The 19,103-nt window shown below is 41.4% G+C and overlaps 1 protein-coding gene across 1 annotated transcript in view; it reads right to left on the bottom strand.

Moving 5' to 3' along the window:
• The window catches only part of PIR (pirin), a 100,672-nt gene extending 81,569 nt beyond the window's left edge, over nt 1-19,103 (bottom strand). The window contains 2 exon segments of the mRNA XM_089904764.1: nt 17,240-17,370; nt 18,699-19,103. Of these exon segments, the coding sequence (XP_089760890.1) occupies nt 17,240-17,335 (96 nt within the window). The 5' untranslated portion in view covers nt 17,336-17,370; nt 18,699-19,103.

Raw genomic sequence — 19,103 nt, 5'->3', positions numbered from 1 at the left:
GGACAATTTATGATTGTCTAAGATCTAAATAGTCAAGCACAATTGAGATACAGTCTACATATAAACAGATTCATCACAGGGGAACAGACTAGAACACCAATTACTGTGCTGTGATGATAAATGCTCTGGAGAAAGACAACACATAGGAGCGTAGGGTGGGATCAGGGAAGGTTCTACCGGGGAGGTGTCACTTGAGCTGGGTCTTGAAGTACATGTAGAAGTTAATCAAGAAGTGGGAGAAGGAAGAATATTCTAAATGAAAGAGCAGAGAAGCAGCTCGGCAAACTTGAAAAACTGCGAGGAAACTACTGAAGCAAAAGATGCACATGGATTTATGATGAGAGATGGGCTGAGGATACAGGCCAAATCTTAAAGAAGTTTGGGTTTTATCCTGAAGGTGATGGGTTTTCATCAGGTTGACACGATCAGATCTAGAAAGACCACCCTAGCATACATGTGGAAGATGGTCTGGAAAAGGAAGAGGCGTGAGGCAAAGAATATTCAGAAGGTGATTTCAACAGTCCAGGCAAGGACAAAGGCCAGGACTAAGGCAATGGCAGTAGTGATGGAGAATGGGAAAAAGAAAGAGCATGAGATCCCTCCCAAATTTCTAGCTATGGGGCCTGGGAGGACAGTAGGGCCATCCAGAAGCACAAGAAACATAACAGAAGCAGCAGCCTTGAAGTAGTCAAGGTGACTTCATTCTAGGTCACGTTGAGTTTGAGATATGTATATAAATATTTCTATAAATAGAACTATGAATATTCAGCGTCCAGTATATTGTGCAAAAGCTAGATGGCAACTGAAGATAAATCTTGAGCCCAAATTAGAGGTAGAAACAGATTTGGCTGTCATCAGCATATCTTTATGTTCATCTTGGTTATTCTTGGCCATTTGTTAGTCTACACAAATTTTAGAAAACTTAAAAACATATACAAACAAAAATGTTAGACTTTTGATTGGACTTGCTTTGAATCTATGGATCAATTTGGGAAGAAATGACATTTATATAATACTGAGTTTTCCTACTCATAAACATGGTTATCTCCATTTATTCAGGTCTTTGAAAATGTCTTTCAATAGGATTTATAATTTTCTCCATACAGATTTTGCATATATTAAACATCTTTTCTAACATACTTTTATAGCATCGTAAATAGTATTTTCATTGAGGTATAATTGACATATAACATTATATTAGTTTCAGATGTGGAAGGTAATGATTTTTTTTTTTTTTTTTGTGGTATGTGGGCCTCTCACTGCTGTGGCCTCTCCCGTTGCGGAGCACAGGCTCCAGACGCGCAGGCTCAGCGGCCATGGCTCACGGGCCCAGCCGCTCCGCAGCATGTGGGATCCTCCCGGACCGGGGCACGAACCCGTGTCCCCTGCATCAGCAGGCGGACTCTCAACCACTGCACCACCAGGGAAGCCCCGAAGGTAATGATTTGATATTTGTAAATACTGCAAAATGATCACCACACTAAGTCTAATTACCATCTGTCACTACACAAAGGTACACTCTTAGCAACTTTCAGATATGCACTACCATAACCTGTTGAGTTTCTATGTACTAACAACAAACTATTAGAGAAATTAAAAAAACAATCCCATTTACAACTGCATCAAAAAGAATAAAATTCCTAGGAAAATATTATCCAAGGAGGTGAAAGACCTATACACTAAAAACTACAAGACACTGATGAAACAAAGTGCAGATGACACAAATAAAAGGAAATACATTCTGTGCTCATGTCCTGGAAGAATATTGTTAAAATGCCTATATTACCCAAAGCATTCAATACAATCCCTATTAAAATCCCAATAACATTCTTCATAGAAATAAAACAAACAATCCTAAAGTGTGTACGGAACCACATAAGACCCTGAATAGAACCAGGCTGGAGGCATCATGCTCCCTGACTTCAAACTATATCACAAAGCTACAGGAATGTAAACAGCGTTTTTAACTAATGTTTTTGAACAGTCTGCTGCTGGCGATTAGAAATGTGAATAGAGGGACTTCCCTGGTGGTAAGTGGTTAAGACTCCGTGCTTTCACTGCAGGGGGCATGGGTTCAATCCCTGGTTGGGGAACTAAGACCCTGCAAGCCACGCGGTGCAGCCAAAAAATGTTAAAAAAAAACCAAAAAAACGTGAATACAAAGGTCATTTTGAACACTGCTAAGCTCTTATTAATTTTAATAATTCATCTGTAGCTTCTTTTGGGTTTTCTTTGCAGACATTCATATCACCAGTATATTTATCAATAAGCTTTTGGCCAATAGTTCACAAAGTATTTTTTGCTTGCATTAGATTAAAGCTGAGGCAGGCTGCCATTTCTCTGGGTTTTGCTGGGCCAGGCTGGCCTCTACATGTCTTCTCATTCTGGGTCCCAAGATGAAACAGTGGCCACTCTCTAGGACGTGCTGTTCTCATAGCCAAGGGCAGGAGCCAAATGGTGCACAATCCCAGTTACATGTCCCATTGGTCAAAGCACGTGACATGGTCGAGCCCAAAGGCAGACAGGAGGGCACTTAAACCCGCCCTGTGGACTCATGGGTAACGCACCCAAAAGTGGGTGGGAGTGTATAACCTATTACAGGGAGGGAGTGAATATTTGGGAGTAATATTCCAACCAACAGCCATCAGCAAATAACTGTTTTCCGCCCTTTATTTTCAACCCTTATACTTTCTATTTCTTTCTCTGTCTTCTTTCAAGCTGGCCCCTCTACAAGGATGCTGAGTAGAATAGATGGTAATAGGCAACCTTGCCTAGTCCCTAATGTTACACAGATTGCTTTTTAAAGTTTCACTGGTAAGCAGGTTGTTTAATGTGGGTTTTCTGTAGATTCCTGTCATAAGGTTAAGGAATTTCCCTTTTATTTCTAGTTTACTGATTTTTTCTTTAGCATAAATGGATGCTGACTTCCCGTAAATGCGCTTTCTGCACTGATTGAGACATTATACATTTTTTCTCCTTTAATCTCTTAGTGTTGGTAAGTTATATAAATAGATTTTCTAACATTAAACCAAATTTGCTTTCTTCAGACAATCCAAACTTGGTCATGACATAATACCTTTTTATACATTGCTGTATTTGGTTGGTTAATATTTTGCTTATGAGTCCTGCAAAAATGTTTCTAAATGAGATGCAATTATCCCTTCATTTGCTGTCCTTGCCTGGTCTTGATAGCAAGGTAACAGGACTTCATAACGTGATTTGAGGACCCCTGGAGCTTCACCTCCTGGAGAGTTCGTGTATTAGTGGAATTATCTGTACCTTAAATATCTGGTAAAATCTGTCTGTAACATCTGGACCTGTTGCTTTGTAATAAACTTTCAAAATCCTGATTCAATTACCCTACTAGCTATGAAACTATTCAGATTTCCTATTTTTTCTTTCTTTCTCATTGTTTTTAGACTCTAAGAATTGCTCTAACTTCCTATCAGCTCAGCTAATTAATTTTTAGGTTATTTGTTTGTTTGCTTCTTTGTTTCAGGGTATCTACTCTGTCCTATTGCTGGAAATGAAGGCACCAAACCCTCCCTGTCTCTTGTCTTGACTCTTATTTTCACTTTCTGTGGAAAAAATATGCATACACACTTGCACACACATATGTATATACACACATATAACACATATAGTACATACACACACGCACACACAAATTCAACAAGTTACTACAAGTTTTTTAGCCTAATCAAGTCTCAATTACCTCACTTTAAAATACGGGCTGTAAGCCATATATAGCTGGGCCACTTTGTAACCCATCTTAGCCCAGTGTTTCATCCAGTCCAATATTTAAAAGTAACTGGAAAACAGTTCAAATATCTATTGAATTCTCTCAAAATGCCAAAAAGGGCTTCGGCTTAAAGATTTCAAATCAGCCCTCCTCCTCTCCAATAAATGTCTCCAATATTTCCATCATCTCTCACTCTAACCCTTCAAATCTCCTCCAACCATGTGGAGGCAGCTCTTCCCTTTTCTCCTTCTCCCCCTCACCTTCTGAACTTATTCTTTTCCCTCCCACCAGTAATTCTCTGTTCTTTCCAGTGAAAATCAGATCTCAGATCCTCTCGGTCTCATCCTGTCTCTCATAATTCCATTTCGGCTCAGTGAAAGCCCAGGAATGGAACTGGGGTTGGGAGGAGGAGAGGCTGAAAATTCTCATACCTTATTATACACTGCTTCTTCTCACAGGATAATACACAGCTTGAAGGCCTGGAGACAATGAATGGAGAACACCTGGTCCAGTGCCTAAAGCGGGGCAGGTTCTACATATATGGGTGGATCTGTTACATTGTACCAGTTCCATAAATCTCTGAGACACAACTACTTGCCAAACAAAGGGTCTAGAGCCTCAAGATGGCTTTTTACTTCTACATTATTGTGGTTCTATGGTATTAAAATGTGGGTAAAGATGAGATCAAGAGATGTGCATGGCTTCTTGGGATCAGTTTCCTATGAGCAAATATGTCCTGCTGTTAACTAAATCATGAAAAGAAGAGGTTCCCTCTTTCCAGCACTACCCTCATCACCATCTGCCACTTAGAGACCAGCAGGTATTCACTGTTTGCAAAGTCCTATTTGTGACATCTGGATCGCATATCCAACCCTTCTGTCACCAGTCCATGACATACGGACACACACACACAAAGAAAGGCACAAGAAGCCTGCAGAAGCCAGGGGGCTGGATGTGGTGAAAGTCAGAGGGATGAACTGTTTATCTGGCTAAAGGATGGGGCACGTGTGTTAAGAGACACTCTTCCTCCGACAAGCAAGAGTATCTGCATCAGACTATTGTCCTAAAGTGTTATTTGCAGGTTAGGTATTAGCCCTCACCAAAGTTCCTCACATTCTCTAAACAGCATGTATCCAAGAACATGTTAGAGAGACACCTGTTATCTGCAAGACAAGCTCTGAGATATATAAGAACTCTGACTTTTTTAAATGTCTTGACTTGGTCCCCAACTCATTAAACTGATGATCTTTCAAAGTTTTTGAACGATATGAGAATTTCCTTTCCTTCAAACACTTCCAAATCTTTTAGCTGCCACCTTCGGTTGGCAGCTTCCAAGCTATTTCTTTGGATCTCTTGAGAAGGCCAGTTGAAACCTGTGGCCACCACCCCTCCGGCCTGTGGTGCTCCTTTAACAAAGCTCCAGCAGCCTGGCATTTTATTGAAGTCAGGAAGCACCGGAAGTGACTGCCAGAAATATCACTTCCTTGGGGACAGGGCCAACGTTATGCTTTTCTATGATGCTCCACTGAATCTAGAATAATTCTGTGTACACAGAAGGTACTGCACCAACATCCCAAGTGGTACTTGTGCTAGGTCCCTAGCTTCCCTTGTAGGTAGGTGTGGTCATATGACCAAATCTGGCTAATGAGAGGAACTGGGTGGGACTTTTAGGGAAATCCCTTATAAAAGGAGATAGACAGCTGGCATATATCGTCTTGCCTTTCCCCTCTTCCTCCTTTCTGCCCCCAAGAGCAAATGGTTGCTACTGCTCTGAGAGCGTCTTGGACCATAACGTGATACAGTAAGAATGCAGTAAGAAGGATGAACTAAGATAGAATGAGCATGGGTCTCTGGTAAGTGTGAAGCTTCCAGGCCCACCCTGGACCACCTACTTTTGGATTTTCAAGAGAGAAACACAACTCCTTACATACATAAACCACTGGTTTCGGAGGGTGCTTTCCGTTATACACAACTGAGCCTAATCTAACTGATATAAGGGCAATAATGCCTGTTTTTTACATTATTTTTTCTTCTTTTAAATTATTGTCTCCGGAGAGGACCCCCCCCAACCCTCCCAACACCTGACAAAAGGCCAGGCTACATCAAGATAATATGGCAGCAAAAAAAGGCAGAGGCCCCTCAAAGGTAGACTCCAACACCTCAGACTATCCCCTGGGCCTAACTCAGCCTCTAGACTGGAGCCTTAGGGTAACAATGAGAAGGTAGAAGGAAACTGCCAACACGTAGTCCAGACTGAGATCGAAATATGGCCTTGAATGGACTTGACCTGTGACTCTGTGCTCCTCTACCTTGACTCAAGGTCTAGAGACACTGCTAATGGAGAGCGCCACCTACAGGTCCTGCATCAACTAGGACCAAGGCGGTTTGATATTAAGAAACTCTTATAATTTTAACTGTGATAATGGGATTACAGTTATATTTTTTAAGTAAAAACTGAAATATTTCTGAATGAAATGAAATGATTCACTTCAAAATACTTTGACGGAAGAAATGGACGGGGACCAAGATTGGAAACAAGACTGCCCATGAGTTGATCACTGTGGATGCTGGGTACCTGGAGAGTCATTATACTATTTTCTACTTTTCTACGTTAGAAATTCTTCCTAATAAAAAACATACACAGGCATACCTTGTTTTACTGCACTTAGAGGTTTGCGCTTTACAGATATTGTGGTTTTTACAAATTGCAGGTTTGTGGCAGCCCTGCATCAAGTGTCTATCAGTGGCATTTTTCCAACAGCGTTTGCTCACTTTGTATCTGTGTCACACTTTGGTAATTCTCGCGATATTTCACACTTTTCCACTGTTATTCTATTCGTTATGGTGATCTGTGATCAGTGATTTTTGACGTTACCACTACAACTCACTGAAGGCTCAGATAACAGTTCACATTTTTTAGCAATAAAGTATTTGTTTAATTAAGGTGTGTACATTGTTTTTTTGGACACAATGCTATTGTACACTTAGTAGACTACAGTATAGTTTAAACATAAGTAATTTCTGTATGCACTGAGAAATCAAGATAATCACGTGACCTGCTTTACTGCAATATTCGCTTTATTGCAGTGGCCTGGAACGGAACCCGCAACATCTCTGAGGTGTCACTGCATGACAGTGGTCCAAGGAAAATCACATCAGCAAGGACTGTCTGGTGGAAGGGGAAGTGGGGCATAGAGGCAAATGCAGGTGACAGGTGGGTTTCCCTCCTGCCGGGAGCACAGAGGAACCACCCGCCAACATCATGCTGTGCAATCATTTCAATTCCAGCTTGGGGCTGTCCCGACCCATACACAATTTTTTTTTTTTTTTTTTTTGCGGTACGCGGGCCTCTCACTGCCGTGGCCTCTCCCGCCGCGGAGCACAGGCTCCGGACGCGCAGGCCCAGCGGCCATGGCTCACGGGCCCAGCCGCTCCACGGCATGTGGGATCTTCCCGGACCGGGGCACGAACCCGTGTCCCCTGCATCGGCAGGCGGACTCTCAACCACTGCGCCACCAGGGAAGCCCCATACACAATTTTAATGGAAGGTGCCAGCCAGCCCAACTCCATCTTGTTTGCCATTCATCACCGAAAGAGCACTGTGAATTCCTCCACTTCCACATTTACAGTCACGGGGAACGTGTCACCTAGGGTCACTAACATCGAACACGGTTGTAAATTCTACACTAAAATAGCTCTGGGCTCCAGGTTTTTTATGAGATTTTATTTTCTACTGACAGAGCCTTGGTGCAAAAAGTTTGAAAAGTAACCACCTTGAAGTGAGAGTGATGCGTTCCTTCCCTGTTGATGGGAGGGTTGGGGTCCATCTTTCTGGCAAGCTGGCAGTGTGCGGAGTGCTAACAAATAGGGTAACAATCTAAATGGTCAAATGCAGGGCCAGCATCATCAAAAAGTCTACAAATAATAAATGCTGGAGAGGGTGTGGAGAAGAGGGAACCCTCCTACATTGTTGGTGGGAATGTAAGTTGGTGCAGCCACTGTGGAAAACAGTACGGAGGTTCCTCAAAAAACTAAAAACAGAGTTGCCATAAATGTCCCTCGACAGATGAATGGATAAAGATGCGGTACATACATACAATGGGATACTAGTCAACCATGAAAAAGAATGAAATAATGCCATTTGCAGCAACATGGATGGACCTAGAGATTATCATACTAAGTGAAGTAAGTCAGACAGAGAAAGACAAATATCACATGATATCACTTAGACGTGGAATCTAAAATATGACACAAATGAACCTGTCTATGAAATAGAAACAGAATCACGGACATAGTTAACAGACTGGTGGTTGCCAAGGGGGAGGAGGTCGGGGTTAGCAGATTAAGGTTTTATATATACGGAATGGATAAACAACAAGGTCCTACAACACAGCACAGGGGACTATATTCAATATCCTATGATAAACCATAATGGAAAAGAATATTAAAAAAAAAAAAATATATATATATATATATATATATACACGTATGTATAACTGAATCGCTTTGCCGTAGAGCAGTAATTAACACATTGTAAATCAACTATACCTCAATAAAAAAATTTTTTAAATTAAAAAATAAAAAATGTAGGGCCAGGAGTAAGAGGATAATGGTATGCTCATACACTGGAATATGTCATAACTACTTAAATGGTGTTTATGAAGAATTTATAATAACATGGGAAGTCCTTTTGCTACCCTCTTAAATGAAAAAACTAAGGACACAAAATTCTTTATTCTGTACAACTAAAATATTTAACTATACACAGACAAAAGGAAACACCCTTTGTCTTAACAGTGATTAAACCAGAGTGATGGCATTAGGAATGATTCCTATCCATTTATTTTTCTTTAGGGTAGAGGCACACCTGGGGCATGGCAGATCCTTTGCATTAGTAAAATGCAGAGGTCTTTAAAGCATAGGTTTTCAGCCAGGGACTCTTTTTTTTTTTTGCGGTACGCGGGGCCTCTCACTGTTGTGGCCTCTCCCGTTGCGGAGCACAGGCTCCAGATGCGCAGGCTCAGCGGCCATGGCCCACAGGCCCAGCCACTCTGTGGCATGTGGGATCTTCCCGGACCGGGGCACGAACCCACGTCCCCTGCATTGGCAGGTGGACTCTCAACCACTGCGCCACCAGGGAAGCCCAGCCAGGGACTCTTAACTGGGAACCATGGATAGAATTCAGGTAAACTTGGCTGGGGGAAAAACACACACACACACACACACACACACACATTTTTATTTTCACTAACCTCTAACTGCAGGTATTTTTCTTCTGAATTTTTTTGTAGTAAAACAAACATAACGTGAAATTTACCATTTTAACTGTTTGTAAGTATACAATTTAGTGGCATTAAGTACATTCACACTGGTGTGCAAGAAGTCACCACCACCCAGCTCCAAAGTAAAATGTAACATTGCCTTTAATTATGGATGTAGTCAAAGAGCCACAGTAATTTACCAGGACCTGTGACTTTGCCACCAACCGAAATCAAAGCTCTTTTCATATCACATCACAGCTGTTGCATGTATACTGAACTACTGTTCATGCCCCTCACAGAGTTGAAATTAGGTAGTTATGAGAACTGCCACCAGATCTCCTTATTGAATGTCACTAGAGTTGTTATTTAAGTTACTAGATTACAGATTTGTTCTGTAATATTTTGCTAACCATATTTCAATACAAAGGTTTTCCTTTGTATGTAATACCATGCCTAAGCCCCACCCCACACAGCCCCCAGGGCCTTTTCCAGCCCTGTGGATCCTGAGCATTGGCCCCGCCCACCACCTAAACCTTGCCCTTGCTTAGGCCCCGCCCTCCACAGCTAAGGCCTTCCCCCCACCCTGCCTTTCTTTTTTTTCTTCTTTTCCCACCTCCTCTTCTTTACTATTGTGGTACTGATTTACCTTCCATTGTTGATTCATCTATATTTTTATTTTTACATTCTTTCTAACATATCTGCTAGCTTCCTAGTCTAATTTTATCTTTTACTTTGTCACTGTTCTTTTTTTGCTGCCCCACGCAGCTTGCGGGATCTTGATTCGCAAGCCTGGGGTCAGGCGGAAGCTCCTGTGGTGGGAGCTCTGAGTCCAATCCACTGGACTAACAGAGAACCTCAGACCCCAGGGAATATTCATCAGAGTGAGGCCTCACAGAATTCCTCATCTCAGCATCAACACCCAGCTGTACCCAACAGCCTACAAACTCCAGTGTGGAAAGCATCAGGCCAAACAACCAGTAAGACAGGAACACAATCCCACTCATTAAAAAAAAAATGAGACAGCAAAAAAATATGTCACAGATGAAGGAGCAAGGTAAAAACCTGCAACACCAAATAAATGAAGAGGAAATAGGCAATCTACCTGAAGAAGAATTCAGAGTAACGATAGTAAAGATGATCCAGAATCTCGGAAATAGAATGGAAGCATGGACTGAGAAAGCACAAGAAATGTTTAATAAAGGTCTAGAAGAACTAAAGAACAAACAAACAGAGATGAACAACACAATAACCAAAATGAAAAATACACTAGAAGAGATCAATAACAGAGGCAGAAGAACGAATAAGTGAGCTGGAAGACAAAATGGTGGAAATAACTGCTGAGGAGCAGAATAAAGAAAAAAGAATAAAAAGAATTGAAGACAATCTCAGAGACCTCTGGGACAACATTAAACGCACCAACATTCGAATTATAGGGGGTCCCAGAAGAAGAAGAGAAAAAGAAAGGGACTAGGAAATTTTTGAAGAGATAATAGTTGCAAACTTCCCTAACATGTTAGGGGAAGGAAATAGTCAATCAAGTCCAGGAAGTGCAGAGAATCCCGTACAGAATAAATTCAAGGAGAAACACGACAAGACACATATTAATCAAACTATCAAAAATTAAATACAAAGAAAAAATATTAAAAGCAGCAAGGGAAGAGCAACAAATAACATACAAGGGAATCCCCATAAGGTTAACAGCTGATCTTTCAGCAGAAACTGTGCAAGCCAGAAGGGAGAGGTAGGACATATTTAAAGTGATGAAGGGGGAAAACGTACAACCAAGAATACTCTACCCAGCAAGGATCTTTCAGATTCGATGGAGAAGTCAAAAGCTTTTCAGACAAACAAAAGCTAAGAGAATTCAGCACCACCAAACCAGCTTTACAACAAATGCTAAAGGAACTTCTCTAAGCAGGAAACACAAGAGAAGAAAAAGACGCACAAAAACAAACCAAAAACAATTAAGAAAATGGTAACAGGAACATACATATCGATAATAACCTTGAATGTAAATGGATTAAACGCCCCAACCAAAAGACACAGACTGGCTTAATGGATACAAAAACAAGACCCATATACACACTGTCTACAAGAGACCCACTTCAGACCTAGGGACACATACAGACTGAAAGCAAAGGGATGGAAGAAGATATTCCATGCAAATGGAAATCAAAAGAAAGCTGGAGTAGCAATACTCATATCAGATAAAATAGACTTTAACATAAAGACTGTTACAAGAGACAAAGAAGGACACTACATAATGATCAAGTGATCAATCCCTGAAGAAGATATAACAATTATAAATGTTTATGCATCCAACATAGGAGCACCTCAATACATAAGGCAAATGTTAACAACCATGAAAGGAGAAATTGACAGTAACAAAATAATAGTAGGGGACTTTAACACCCCACTTACGCCAATGGACAGATCATCCAAACAGAAAATAAATAAGGAAACACAAGCTTTAAATGACACAAAAAAACAGACAGATCTAATCGAAAATTATACAACATTCCACCAAAAGTGGCAGAATACACTTTCTTCTCAAGTGCACATGGAACATTCTCCAGGATAGATCACATCTTGAGTCACAAAGCAAGCCTCAGTAAACTTAAGAAAACTGAAATCGTATCAAGCATCTTTTCTGACCACAATGCTATGAGATTGGAAATCAATTACAGGAAAAAAAACTGTAAAAAACACAAATACAAGGAGGCTAAACAATACATTACTAAATAACCAAGAGATCACTGAAGAAATCAAAGGGGAAATCAAAAAATACCTGGAGACAAATGACAATGAAAACACGACGATCCAAAACCTATGGGATACAGCAAAAGCAGTTCTAAGAAGGAAGTTTATAGCTATACAAGCCTACCTCAAGAAACAAGAAAAATCTTAAATAAACAATCTAACGTTACACCTAAAGGAACTAGAGAAGAAGAATAAACAAAACCCAAAGTTAGTACAAGGAAAGAAATCATAAAGATCAGAGCAGAAATAAATGAAATGGAAACAAAGAAAACAATAGCAAAGATCAATAAACCTAAAAGCTGGTTCTTTGAGAAGATAAATGAAATTGATAAACCATTAGCCAGACTCATGATGAAGAAGAGGGAGAGGACTCAAATGAATAAAATTAGAAATAAAAAAGGAGAAGTTACAACAGACACAGCAGAAATACAGAGCATCCTATGAGACTACTACAAGCAACTCTACGCCAATAAAATGGACAACCTGGAAGAAATCGACTAATTCTTAGAAAGGTATAACCTTCCAAGACTGAACCAGGAAGAAATAGAAAATAGGAACAGACTAATCACAAGAAAGAAATCGAAACTGTGATTAAAAATCTTCCAACAAACAGAAGTCCAGGACCACTTGGCTTCACAGGTGAAATCTTTCAAACATTTAGAGAAAACCTAACACCCATCCTTCTCAAACTCTTCCAAAAAATTGCAGAGGAAGGAACACTCCCAAACTCATTCTATGAGGCCACCATCACCCTGATACCAAAACCAGACAAAGATACTACAAAAAAAGAAAATTACAGACCAATATCACTCATGAATATAGATGCAAAAATCCTCAACAAAATACTAGCAAATAGAATCCAAAAACACAATAAAAGGATCATACACCATGATCAAGTGGGATTTATCGCAGGGATGCAAGGATTCTTCAATGTATGCAAATCAATCAATGTGATACACCATATTAACAAATTGAAGAATAAAAACCATAACATCTCAATAGATGCAGAAAAAGCTTTTGACAAAATTCAACACCCATTTATGATAAAAACTCTCCAGAAAATGGGCATAGAGGGAACCTACCTCAACATAATAAAGGCCATATACAACAAACCCACAGCAAACATCATTCTCAATGGTGAAAAACTGAAAACATTTCCTCTAGGATCAGGAACAAGACAAGGATGTCCACTCTTGCCACTATTATTATTCAACACAATTTTGGAAGTCCTAGCCACAGCAATCAGAGAAGAAAAATAAATAAAAGGGATACAATTTGGAAAAGAAGAAGTAAAACTGTCACTGTTTGCAGATGATATGATACTATACATAGAGAATCCTAAAGATGCCACCAGAAAACTACCAGAGCTAATCAGTGAATTTGGTAAACTTGCAGGATACAAATTAAATTAATGCACAGAAATCTCTGGTATTCATATACACTAATGATGAGAAATGTGAAAGTGAAATCAAGAAAACACTCCCATTTACCATTGCAACAAAAAGTATAAAATATCTAGGAATAAACTTACCTAAGGAGACAAAAGACCTGTATGCAGAAAACTATAAGACACTGATGAACGAAATTAAAGATCATATAAACAGATGGAGAGACAGACCATGTTCCTAGATTGGAAGAATCAATATTGTATGTGGACTATAGTAAAATGACTATACTACCCAAAGCTATCTACAGATTCAATGCAATCCCTATCAAATTACCAATGGCATTTTTTACAGAACTAGGACAAAAAGTCTTAAAATTTGTATGGAGACACAAAAGACCCCGAATAGCCAAAGCAGTCTTGAGGGAAAAAAACAGAGCTGGAGGAATCTGACTCTCTGACTTCAGACTATACTACAAAGCTACAGTAATCAAGACAGTATGGTACTGGCACAACAAAAATATAGATCAATGGAACAGGATAGAAAGCCCAGAGATAAACCCACACAGCTATGGTCAACTAATCTATGACAAATGAGGCAAGGATATACAATGGAGAAAAGACAGTTTCTTCAGTAAGTGGTGCTGGGAAAACTGGACAGCTACATGTAAAAGAATGAAATTAGAACACTCCCTAACACCATACACAAAAATAAACTCAAAATGGATTAGAGACCTAAATGTAAGACTGGACACTATAAAACTCTTAGAGGAAAACATAGGAAGAACACTCTTTCACATAAATCACAGCAAGATCCTTTTTGATCCACCTCCTAGAGTAAGAGAAATAAAAACAAATAAATGGGACGTAATTAAACTTAAAAGCTTTTGCACATCAAATTAAAACATGAACAAGACAAAAAGACAACCCTCAAAATGGGAGAAAATATTTGCAAATGAAACAACAAAGGATTAATCTCCAAAATACACGAACAGCTCATGTAGCTCAACATCAAAAAAAACAAACAATCCAGTTAAAAAATGGACGGAAGACCTAAATAGACATTTCACCAAGGAAGACTTAGAGATGGCCAAGAGGCACATGAAAAGATGCTCATCATCACTAATTATTAGAGAAATTCAAATCAAAACTACAATGGGGTATCACCTCATGAAGGTCAGAATGGCCATTATCAAAAAAGCTAGAAACAATAAATGCTGGAGAGGCTGTGGAGAAAAGGGAACCCTCCTACACTGTTGGTGGGAATGTAAATTGATACAACCACTATGGAAAACAGTATCGAGGTTCCTTAGGAAACTAAAAATAGAACTACCAAACTACCCAGCAATCCCACTACTGGGCATATACCCTGAGAAAGCCATAATTCAAAAAGAGTCATGTACCACAATGTTCATTGCAGCTCTATTTACAACAGCCAGGACATGGAACCAACCTAAATGTCCATCGAAAGATGAAAGGATAAAGAAGATGTGGCACATATATACAATGGAATATTACTCAACCATAAAAAGAAATGCAACTGAGTTATTTGTAGTGAGGTGGATGGACCTAGAGTCTGTCATACAGAGTGAAGTAAATGAGAAAAACAAATACCGTATGCTAACACATATACATGGAATCTAAAAAAAAAAAAAAAATGGTACTGATGAACCTAGTTGCAGGGCAGGAATAAAGAGGTAGACATAGAGAACCGACTTGATGACACGGGGTGGGAAAGCGAAGCTGGGGTGAAGTGAGAGTAACATCGACGTATATACACTACCGAATATAAAATAGTTGGCTGGTGGGAAGCAGCAGCATAGCACAGGGAGATCAGCTCGGTGCTTTGAGATGACCTAGAGGGGTGGGATAGGGAGGGTGGGAGGGAGGCTCAAGAGGGAGGGGATACGTGTATGCATATGGCTGATTCGCTTTGTTGTGCAACAGAAACTAACACAGTGTTGTGAAGCAATTACACTCCGATAAAGATGTATTAAAAAATAAATAAAAGTAAAAAACATTTTTCTGAGAAGGAATGGATAAAACATTATTCTGAGAATGAACTGATGGTTTTCAGCAGACCTCCAAAGGGTTTCACAAGACCAGAAAAATTGAGAAATCCTCAGCAGATGTGTTTCTGACAGATGGAGTAATTAAAGTATTAGCTACCCTCAACATACAATAGTGAGTTTGCTGACGGGTATTCGAATTCCCCTGCTGGCGACGTGGCCTAGTATAAAATGACACCACGCCCACCTGCATCTTCCCAACATCCACTGTGCATTTAGCCCTTAGAATAATCCTGTTTGCATGTGTCCCTTCGGAAAAACAATGTTTGACAGACCTCAAGAGACATTCTCAGATGAATAGGAACCTAACGGTGGGAAGAGTATGAGAGTATCAGAGCAGAATTTAAGAAGAGGAACAAACCAGCCTCACTTTTCAAAAAGAATCCATTTCCCTAATATACTTCTTCCTTTATTCAAAAATATTTTTTGGAAGATGAGTTCAGCATCACTAATTAGGGAAATGCAAATCAAAGCCACACTGAGATATCGCCTCACATGTATTAGGAAGGCTATTATCAAAAAGACAAGAAATGACAGTGTTGGTGAGTGTGTGGAGAAAAGGGAACCTTCGTGCACTGTTGGTGGGAATGTAAATTGGTGCAGCCACCATAGAAAACAGTATGGAAGTTCCCCCCAAAATTAAAAGTATAACTACCATACGATCCAGCAATTCCACTTCTGGGTATTTATCCAAAGAAAACGAAAACACTAACTTGAAAAGCTGTATGCTCCCCCATGTTCATTGCAGCATCATTTACAATAATCAAGACATAGAAACAACCTAGGTGTCCACCAACAGATGAACGGATAAAGAAAATGTGGTGTAAATATACAACGGAATATTATTCAACTACAAAAAAGAATAAAATCTTGCTGTTTGCAACAACATGGATGGACCTTGAGGGCATTCTGCTGAGTGAAATAAGTCAGAGAGGGAAACACAAATACTGTATGATCTCACTTATATGTGGAAACTAAAAACAAACAAGCTCATAGATACAGAGAACAGACTGGTGGTTGCCAGATGTGGGGGTGGGGTGAGCAAAATGGATGAAGGGGGTCAAAAGGTATAAACTTTAAGTTACAAAATAAATGAGTCATGAGGATGGAATGTACAACATGGTGTCTATAGTTAATACTGTACTGCATATTTGAAAGTTGCTAAGAGAGCAGATCTTAAAAGTTCTCACCACAAGAAAAATAATTATGTATGATGACAGAAGTTAACTAGACTTGTGATCATTTTGCAATATATACAAATACTGAATCATTGTGTTGTACACCTGAAAGTAATGTTATATGTCGATTATACCTCAATAAAAACAAATCTGTTTTTGGAATGTGGGGCTGGGCACTGTATTCCTTGGGCAATAACCACCATTTGATGACCTTTCTATGTGTATAAGATTTTCTTTTCCGCCAAGTCTCATGTCTCCCATAATTTTCAAATAAAACTGCTCTCTAATGTGGAAAGATATCTGCCTCACCTACAATCACCTTCTCTGAGGGAAGCCCCCACTTACCTCCCACCAAGAGGTCCACAAAGTTGGGTCTCAGGGGTCTCTCTAAGAATTCAGATCCCTGGCAATGGCTGACTGGTCCAGGGTAGAGACCTGACCCAAGCCGAGCCGGTCGGATTCTCTCTCCTGGGAATTTGGGATGGGGCCCCAGTGTCTCTCCTTGGTGCTTTGACCTGTGGGCATGTAAACCCGGGGGTATCAGGTGGGTGAGTCTGGTGAAGTGCCCACAGAGGCTGACAGATAAACCCAGGATGGGACATGGGTGTGCGGAGAGGGGCACAGAGGTTTCACCTCAGGACCACTGGATCCATATTACAGAAACCCCCTTGGGACTGGGGCTGCTCCGGGGAGGACCCCAATTGCTAAGTTTAGAGTTGGTTCCTAAGGCACCCAACAGGGCGGCTCGTGATTGTCTCATGCCCTCTCTTCCCAAGTTTATCCTCAGGGTCCCACCAGTCCTTTCTGTTAAAAAGCAGGAAACAGCCACCAACCAGCCAGCGTACCTCAGGTCTGCCGATGCTTCTGCGGACCCGCGCTCCAACCCCTTCCGACTGCTCGCGGCTGAGCAGTGAGAGGGTAACCTTTTTGGACCACGCCATGCCCAAGGCTAAAAAGAGAGTGTTCTTAGGCTGACCTGTAGACGACAGAGGGCAAGAGGAGGAACAACAAAACAGAGAAATCATCAACGAGGGACCACCCAAGGACTATAAAATATAGCATACGAAATTCACACCTGCCCCAAGTATTAACAGCTACAATTTTTATATTGCTTACTCTGCACAAGACCTGGGCTAGGCGCTTTAAAACAAGCATAATGATGGTGAACGCGTGGGTGTACTAGCTAGGTTCCCAGCACCCTACTAATGATTTACAAGGTTTAGCGGGTGTAGCCCTATGACCACCTTTGGCGAGGATTAGTGATAACAGCTCCGCTGGGCATTGACTAAGGACCTCGAACGCTCACTTTATCTGCTTTACATGATTGAAATCCCTCGACCTCCCCATGACGGAGGTGCTACCTTGAGCTGAGAGAGATCTGTGTGGCGACACAGGGAACACGGAGAAAAACCAACAGGTCTGGGACTCTCACCTGAACATGCCAAAGACCTTGACATTGAAAGGGATATTTGAGGGTCATCAAATTCAAAGACCCATCTATCCCTGAAGCTCGGGGATAGATTTCTTGCTACTTAAGTAGCAAGAAATCTTGGAACTTTCATGTGAGGTAGAGCACAGGAAACTCACGGAGGAGGTACCCTTGACAGTGCTATCCGTATTTCGGCACCCAACCACAGCCCCAATCCAAAAGTATTTCCTCTTTGTGGGTCGAAAGCCTACTCAACGGCGTATCACAAAACAGGTATAATCAATCCCCTTTCCAGTTCAAATGCTTGCATACAATACCCGCAATTCCTAACGCTCTTCTTCAAACTGCGTATAATCCTTTCCTTCAAAGATTCCCACTCAAACCAAGAGAGATGCTTCAGCAAGAAGCATACTCTGGAGCCACACAGCCTGGGTCTGCATTCCAAGTTCACCAACGTACCAGCTGTGTGACCTGAGGCCAACTGCTAAGCCTCTCTGTTCCTCAGTTTTTCCACCTGCGAAATAGGAGTAATAAGACTGCCTACCGCAAAGGAGTGTAGTCAGCGCTCTAAGAACGTGAGCTGCTGCTACTCAGAGCACTGTGCGGGGCAAAGACCTCCAGGCAGGCAAGCGAGGCTCACCCTAAATGTGCCCTCCCCGAGAAGGCAATCAATAAATATTTACTGGGTGCTGGGCTGTGGGGCACCTAAAATGAGCTCAATCCTCCACGCCGTACAGAACTGTCATCACCTACCTACACGCATCTTGAAAGTATTGACATTTTACTCCCCGCCCCCTCAATCTGGACTATTTCTGGGTCTTTCCAGACTCCTACAATTAAATTCTATGCACGTGAATCACTGATGAGGTACTTACCAGATCTCAGTGGTCTGCAGAAAGAAAAGTTGTCTGCCACTTGCACCCAATTGCAGAGGACTATTTAAGCATCTCTGGCCATCTCCCTAGGAGATTCCCCTGGGAGTCTGAGACGGGGCCGGAGAGGGCGGGGTCCTGCTAACTGATAGCCGGCACCCGCCCGGCCCCGCGGGCGTTCTGTAGTCCCGCCCGGTGAGGGCGGCTGCTGCAGCCCGTACGGCGGGGGAGGCGTGGGGAAGGTGGTCTCGGAGGGCGCCGCGCAGCTGCCTCACCGTGACTCAGCACTTCGCCGCCGGCGGCCGCAGGGAGGCGGGAGGCAGGAGGCGGGAAGCGGGAATGTGTGGGTCTCTGGGGCCCTGGGCGGGGTTGATACTCCTTGATTGACAGTCCGCTGCCGCGCGGATC

Source organism: Delphinapterus leucas, chromosome X (assembly GCF_059928025.1).
Source record: "Delphinapterus leucas isolate spDelLeu-1000000601 "Yukka" chromosome X, BTC_Dleu_Yukka2, whole genome shotgun sequence".
NCBI lineage: Eukaryota > Metazoa > Chordata > Mammalia > Artiodactyla > Monodontidae > Delphinapterus > Delphinapterus leucas.
The sequence above is the reverse complement of the archived record's forward strand: the minus strand, read 5'-3'. Positions and strand labels throughout refer to the sequence as shown.